Consider the following 7,936-nt stretch of genomic DNA (forward strand, 5'->3'; position numbering starts at 1 on the left):
AGTTCTCTGGTTAGAGAGAAGGCAAATGGAAACAAAAAGGGAAGAAATGAGAAATGTAGAGTGAGAATGGAGTGTGTTGTTATGTGAAAATGGTAGCAGAGAGAGAAAGAGAGTATATGGAAAAGGAAAAAGAGGTATCACAATATTTGAATTTGAATTTTTTGCAGTTGAATTGTGAAGTGATTTTAATTCATATTTTAATTCATATTTCAATAACTTATTTTATTATTGACATTTCACTATTTTTTAAAATATTTTCTTTATTGTTTTCATCTCTAATTATGACCACTTAGCTGCAACATAAAAACTATTACAATATGTTGTGTATGAATGGATATTATATTTATAATTTATGTAGGAAATTATATTACTATATCTTTTAATGTATCTGTCTGTTGTATTTTTAAATTTATATTTACATAGGTCTCTTAAAAGTAACAACTCTAAATATAAAGTCTATCATTTCTAAGAAAAAAATTGTATTAGTGAAATAAAATATGTTTTATTATGAATCGTTATAAAATATTTATATATTTATCATTAAGTATGGATCATTAATATAGTGAGAATTTTAATATGAATAAGTATAGTAAGTTATTTTAAAATTGTGATAATTTATACGTAGATTTTTTTTGTCCATATTTATTCTTTAATTTACTTTTAATAACCACTTTTTAAAATTTAAAGAATTAATTATAATAAAAATATTATAATTTACATAATTATTTATAATAAAAAAGTATTTATATATTAAAAAATTATACAAACTATTTGTTTCTATAATTATTTTTAACAAAATTCATTTTTTAATTTAATAAATTTTACTATAATAGAAAAAAAAGAGGTTAAAATACCTTTTTGTCCCAATTTTCATCACATTTTTTTCAAATAAGTCCTATTTTTGGTTTTGTGTTAAAATAGGTTCTAATTTTCGTCAATTTTGTTCAGAGTGGTCCTTTTTTGCTAACACCGTTTAAATCATTAACGGCACTGAACAATAACTGCCACGTGTCACTTCATGGTTTTTTTGAATCTTTTTTTTAAGTTTTTTATTTTAAATTTTTTAAATGTACACGTATCAACCCAGTAGCGTGTTACGTGTCACTTCGTGGTTTTTTTAAATTTTTTTGAATTTTTTTGAATTTTTTTGAATTTTTTTTTGAATTTTTTTTGAATTTTTTAAAATTTTTTAAAATATTTTTTTAAATGTCCACGTGTCAACACAGTAGCGTGTCACGTGTCAAAGTTAATGTTATATATTCAATTTGGTCCTTATATTTGTTATTTTTGTTCAATTTAGTCTCAATTTTGGTTAACATTAACCAATTTGGTCCCTATCGAAGATGTGATCAAATTTAATTTTTATATCAAAGTTAGAATGATGTGAATTTTAATATATTATATAAAAATATTTAATAAAAAATTTAAATTTTAATATAAAAATTAAATTTAGCTTCAATTTGAAGAGGGACCAAATTGGTTAATTTTAACCAAAATTGGGACTCAATTGAACAAAAATAACAAATATAGGGACCAAATTGAATATAGAACATTGACTTTAATATGTGGCACGCTACTAGGTTGACACGTGGACATTCAAAAAAATTCAAAAAAAATTCAAAAAAATAAAAAAATAAAAAAATTCAAAAAAACACAAAGTGACGCGTGACATGCTACAGGGTTGACACGTGTACATTTAAAAAAATCAAAAAATAATCAAAAAAATTAAAATTAAAATTCAAAAAAATCACAAAATGACACGTCATTGTTCATGGTCGTTAATGATTTAAACGGTATTAGCAAAAAAGGACCCAATTGAACAAAATTGACGAAAATTAGGACCTATTTGAATACAAAACCAAAATTAGGACTTATTTGAAAAAAATTGACAAAAATTGAGACAAAAAAGTATTTTAACAAAAAAAAATAACACACAAGCGTGCATATATTTTGACTGATAACATAAAGTTAATATAAAGTTAACATAAACAAATGATAAACATGTTTCGATAAATTACTCTATAAAAAATTTAGTAGTACAAAATATGAAGTAAAATAAAATAAATTTATCATATAATAAATTTTTTTGAACAAATTAATTTGTAAATAGTTTGTTATATATTCTATAAAACTATCAAGTAACTTTAACTTATGAAAGAATTTATATTTTTCCTTTTTTTTTTCTTGTAAAAGCTTTTTTTTTTTTAAATTGTTCAAATTAAATTAAAATCAATATCCTTTCAAGATTTTAACTGCTTTATTGACTATTGAATATATACTTTAGTTCCTATAATTAAATATAATATTATGCTTTAAAAATAAAAGTGGTCTATATTCATAAAAAATTAATCAACATGAATTGGTAAGAAAATTATTTTCCCATCCACTTCCTTCTTTCTTATTGAAAATAAATAGATCTTACGGTGTGAGCTCCTCAGCGGGATCTGTTTTCGAATACTGACAGGACAAACACTAACAGGAAACAAACGGACTGTGTTGTCGGCGTCAGTTTGTTGCTGAGGTTGTTTTGTTGTGTTGTCAGGGAAATCATCCTCACTTCGTTAGGTTAGTTCCACTTCTTCTTTCCTTTTACTTTCACTCTTTGTTATGTTCTTCTTACTCTTTCTTTTGTTGTTTACATTTTCTTCATCTTCCTTTGCCAATATATTTTTTTTCAATAAAATGTAGATCGAATCTATGGTGGGGTTTCCTGGGAATAGAAATTGTACTTTTCCGTGAACAGATTTTAGAACATGTTTGTTCAATTTAGGAGGATTCTGTTCGACACTACTGTTCCTCTTTCTTCTGCGAATTTGAATTCACTGTTCAAATTAGGCCTCTTTGTAAAATCTGCTTTGTTCTATTTGAGTGATTTGTGATTGTTAAAGCAGGAAATCTCTCTAGGGTTCTTGTTTTGGGGGAAGGGAATGCATTATGTAGATAATTAATGAATTTGTAATGCTGAACTCTGATGTGTTGGATTTTACCTTGGATACTGTACCTGACAGTGTATACACTTGTAAATGTGATCATAATTTAAAGTAAGTTTAATTGGAATATACGGAAAAGGTTAATTTGTTATTTTTTTCATTCAATCATGATGTTCATGAAGTGTAAAATTGTTGATTTTAATAATAATGGTTTAATTACATGTTTGATTTCTATGATTGTAAAATCTTTACATTCTTGGTTTCAATATTAAACAAAAAAAAAATCGTTTTTGTTTAGACATAAGTAATTTTTAATCACTTCTAGTTTTTCTTTTCTAGGGACTAAAAAGGATTAAAGATTATAAGAATAAAGACTAAAAATGATTATAAGTAATGTGTACAGGGACTAGAATGGGATATGTTTAAGTATATGAACTAAGTGGTAAAGCTTTTTATTACTATAGGAACAATATGGGGTGATCTCTAGTGTAGGTTGATTTTTAATTGTTTTGAGGGTAAAAGAATTTAGTCTTACCATTTCTTAGAATTAAACACTTTTTCTTAGGATACTGACCTTTAGTTGTGATATAATATATTTCTTTCTAAGGGAAGCACCAAAGCAAAATAACCAAATTTCTTAGCAAGTTAAAATTAACCAATTCACCTCAGATTTTAGAGAGATTGAATTAAGAGCTTCTGGAAAAGTTGAAGAGCATATATTAATTTAAGCTTATGAGAGAAACTTAATTCAGTTTACCTTTCTTTTCTTTTCAGTGTGTATTTACAGAAAAAATTATCATAAAGACTTTATCAACAGGAATATAGTACTTTTGAGGTAGATGTTCTCATTGGTGTTAAGCTAGCTGTGTATGGCTATGGTTAGAGTAAACTTTAGATGCATGTATATGTGAGTTTTAGTTCAATAACTAAGGATCTTTTTTTTTTTCCTTTTACATCAATCTGATTCAAATGTTTAGTAACTATAAACTGTCCTCTAAAGGGGTTTTAGTCTACCAATTTGAAGGTTTTTAAAGAGTGAGCTGAAACTCGTGTTTGAATGATGGAAATTTAAGATCATTGTGGAAGGTTTTGGGTGATGGCCGGTTCAAAACCTGCAAGTGGTGAGGGAGAAACAATGGTTGTGGATGCTGCACCAAGGAGGCCCCGGATTCTGCTTGCTGCTAGTGGGAGTGTTGCTGCTGTAAAATTTGCAAATCTTTGTCATTGTTTCTCTGAATGGGCTGATGTAAGAGCAGTTGCCACAAGTGCATCTTTGCATTTCATTGATAGAGCTTCAATGCCAAAGGATGTAACTTTATACACTGATGACAATGAATGGTCTAGTTGGATGAAACTTGGTGATAATGTGCTTCACATTGAGCTTCGCAAATGGGCTGATATCATGGTCATTGCTCCATTATCAGCAAACACCCTTGGCAAGGTAATTAAGAATGTTATTCGGTAAACAACTCAAGTGCTTATTGAATAAATGCTTTGGTCGTTTCTACAATTGAAGAGAAAATATGATTACGCTGTTTGCAGAAAAGTTGCAACTTATAAACTGCTTTCAATAGCTACCCTGCATAAATTACGAAGGGTTAAATATGTTTTTAGTCTCTTAACTTGGACGCGAAATTGGAATTAGTACCTATTTCAAACTTTGATAGAATTGGGTCCCAAAATTTTAAAAATGAATGGGTATAGTCCTTTTAACCTAATGGCATTAAATTTTTATGGGCTTCTTAAACGGTATTCCAGGTTAACATTTGATCTAGAACTAATTAAAACGGTGTAAACAACTCACTTCATTATAAAACATGTTTGACATGTCAAAAAAATTTAATGTAGTTGGATTAAAAGGATTATATATTCATTCGTTTTTGAAGTTTGAAAACCAAAATATATCAAAGTTTGGGACAATAACGAATTTCAATTTCGCGTCCAAGTTTAAGGACTAAAAACATAGTTTAAAGACTAAAAACATATTTAATCCAATTACTTATATAATCTATTTCATTTTCTTTCCTAGACATTTGCACAAATGCTTATGTCATAAGATAAAGCCTAAATAAGTTATAAATGAGTTCTTCTGAGCATATAGTATACAAAATGGTGGTACATTGTCTTTTCTACATGGTCACAACAAGTTGAAGTTATAGCTTATATTTCTCCAAATAGATTAAACAAACTGGCATGTCTATGACATACCTAGTCTATGACACCGTGCAGGCAAGTTCAACAAAGGATGTGTTTTTCTTTCCATCTGTTGGTGTTCAGTTTTGTGTGTACATATTTTAAAGGGTTCAAATGAGTTTCTGTTAAAGTTGAATATATGTTGCTGTAGATTGCTGGAGGGTTGTGTGACAATCTACTGACATGCATTGTGCGAGCTTGGGACTACAGCAAGCCGTTTTTTGTTGCACCAGCCATGAACACTCTTATGTGGAACAATCCTTTCACCGAGCGGCATCTCATCGCCATTGATGAGCTTGGGATTTCTCTCATTCCACCTGTTACAAAGAGGTTAGCTTGTGGAGATTATGGCAATGGTGCCATGGCTGAACCCTCTACCATTTACTCAACTGTAAGGCTCTTCTATGAGTCAAAGGCTCAGCAAGGTAATGGTGATATCTGACAACGTTCACAATTGAAAACAAGTATCAATGGCTTCCTAGGACATGTCTTGGCCCCTTTCTTTTATTGCATTTCTATTTCTCTTACATCTAGTCTGATCATAGGTGGTGTGTATTATTTGGGACAAAACTTAGATGTTTTCATCTTTCGGTGCTTTTTAATGTTGTTCTCCGATTAGAAACAGAGTTTTATCTCAGTAATTTGGAAAGCAAAAAAGTTTACATCAAGTGAACATTGTTTATTGAGATAAATGTCTAATTCTGATTAGAGAACAACATCAAATGCACATGAAAAACTGTATCAAAGTTTTGTCGTATTTTTTATTGCAGAGGGATTGTGCTGCAGATTCCTTTATGTATCAATATTGGTCCATGTTCATCTCCTTAATCAGAGGACCATCTGAACTTTCTTATGCAGAGAAAAAAAAAATCAGAACATTTTATGCAGATTGCACATAATGCCAACCTTTTAATAACCAATGAGTTTTCATGAAATGTAACATCTATAAAAATAGAATGCAGAGTGGTTTTTCCATAGCAATTATTGAAATTTCCTAAATGGGTAAAATATTTACTCTTGGAATATCATTGTTTGAGATTTTTTAGGTAAAATATTTTGAAAAATGTTATCTTTGTTTTCATCTTTATACTCCTTAACACACAGTAGGTAAAATGATGATATGTCAAGGTGTGCAAGTTTATCAATTTTAATCAAACACAATATGCCATCAAATCTGGTACCTTGTGATGAGATTGAATCTGACCCCATTTAAAGGGGTTTCCAATTTAAGTTCAGTAAAAGTATGGTTCAATTTTTTTTTTATAAAAGATTATTGATGCAATTAATTATTACTTCTAAACAGTTAATACCATCTTAATTGCATGAATGTTTTTTTTTTTGTATAGAATTATAATGTTAATTGAAAAAACAAAATGTTTGTATTAATTGGAAAAAAAAATGATGTTGATATTTGGAATACAATCCAAAATTAAATGTTCATGTTAATTGATGGAGAAATCAATTTTGTTTGTATCATCAATTGGTAACACTAGTTGCAATGCATATTTACACCTGAAGTCGCTTTCTTGCACAACCACCACTCATTTCAAATGACAATAATTTTATCATATAAGCTACAGAAAATTGTGTATATACTGTATAATTTGTTAAAAAAAATTATATTTCTTTTCAAGTGATAAATTATCTTGTGTATATATAATTATTTTAAAATCGTATGAGTTAGGATTCATTGCTTATACACAAGTTTATCATTGACAGTGTATGAAAAAAATTTAACTCAGAAAGACTAAACATTCATCTATTGTATCATTAATTTTATTTTATCATTAATCACAAGCTAATTTGTTGAGATTATTACTCTATAAAGCTGAATTTAAGGATACTTAAAAACCCGAGTTTAAGGAATTAATAGTGGACAATAAATAACAAGAATTATCACACAAACGCACCTTTTATTATCTCTGTCTAAGACGAAATAATTTATAATAAACAAATCAAATTTTCTCGTTTATTATTGTTAAAATATGCAAATGAATGAAATGAAGGTTAAATATGTTTTTTGTCTCTTAACTTTCAATAAATTTTGGAATTAGTCTATTTCAAAATTTTGAACCAATTTATTTCTTTATTTTTCGAAATACGTGAATTCAATCATTTTGATCAAATTTTGTTAAGCTTATTTGACATTTCAAACACGTTTCATAATAGTATTTGACTTAACATTAAAGTAAAAATGTTTCAAACAATATAAACAACTCAAATACAATTCTGAAATGTGTACAAAACATCATATAAACCTAACAAAATTTGACTAAAAGTATTAAATTAACGTATTTCAAAAGATGAATGACTAAATTAGTCCAAAATTTTAAAATAGACTGTTAGGTTACGGCTACAACTATTCTAAAATGTGAGAGAGGGAAGAGAAAACTAATAAAAATGTTTTTTCTGCCCTTCATTCATAACAAAAGCAACCCTAAATAAGGTTGTAATGGGTCAGGTGTGTCCCTGGATTACAGAAACATTCGTATGTTATTTTGGGCTTCCAAACCATAACTAACATAATTAAAACGTGATCACCAAAACTAACTTAAATGAAATCCTTCATCCAGTGAGGTTTTTTATGCTCTCTTATGGGCCTTGTGGTGGTATTGGGTTGTGTTGTATCATTGCCTACCCCTGAAGATTGCACTTTGTCCTCAAAGTGGGGAATGGAGGGAGTTTGGGCCGAAATGGGTGGCATTGGTGAAGTGGGTATTGGGCTAGGGTTTAATGTGTGGGGTTGGTCAATGTTCTGGATGGTTGTGGGGTTGTGTGGCTCGAGGAGGTTAGGTGGGGAATTAAATTGGGGA

The 7,936-nt window shown here is 28.8% G+C and overlaps 1 protein-coding gene across 3 annotated transcripts; it reads left to right on the forward strand.

Annotated features, from left to right (window-relative positions):
• Positions 1-2,367: 2,367 nt before the first annotated feature.
• LOC114165040 (probable phosphopantothenoylcysteine decarboxylase) lies at positions 2,368-6,039 on the forward strand. Of its 3 annotated transcripts, none has more exons than XM_028049669.1 (3): positions 2,368-2,565; positions 3,955-4,371; positions 5,275-6,039. In XM_028049669.1, exons 2-3 carry the CDS (start codon positions 4,027-4,029, stop codon positions 5,563-5,565), a joined length of 636 nt encoding a protein of 211 aa, XP_027905470.1. In that variant the 5' UTR covers positions 2,368-2,565; positions 3,955-4,026; the 3' UTR covers positions 5,566-6,039. The 3 variants fall into 3 exon arrangements, with proteins under 3 accessions (XP_027905470.1, XP_027905472.1, XP_027905471.1); XM_028049671.1 differs by having other exon boundaries at positions 2,403-2,565; positions 4,004-4,371; XM_028049670.1 differs by having other exon boundaries at positions 2,416-2,565; positions 3,940-4,371.
• The last annotated feature ends 1,897 nt before the right edge of the window (positions 6,040-7,936 follow it).

Source organism: Vigna unguiculata, chromosome 10 (genome assembly GCF_004118075.2).
Source record: "Vigna unguiculata cultivar IT97K-499-35 chromosome 10, ASM411807v1, whole genome shotgun sequence".
In the NCBI taxonomy this organism is placed as follows: domain Eukaryota; kingdom Viridiplantae; phylum Streptophyta; class Magnoliopsida; order Fabales; family Fabaceae; genus Vigna; species Vigna unguiculata.

What these genes read in the sequence shown, in the direction of transcription:
- LOC114165040 (XM_028049669.1), top strand. Translation starts at nt 4,027, where the DNA reads ATGGCCGGTTCAAAACCTGCAAGTGGTGAGGGAGAAACAATGGTTGTG. An exon ending in CAGCAAACACCCTTGGCAAG is followed by an intron (nt 4,372 to 5,274) that starts GTAATTAAGAAT and finishes ATGTTGCTGTAG; the next exon opens with ATTGCTGGAGGGTTGTGTGA.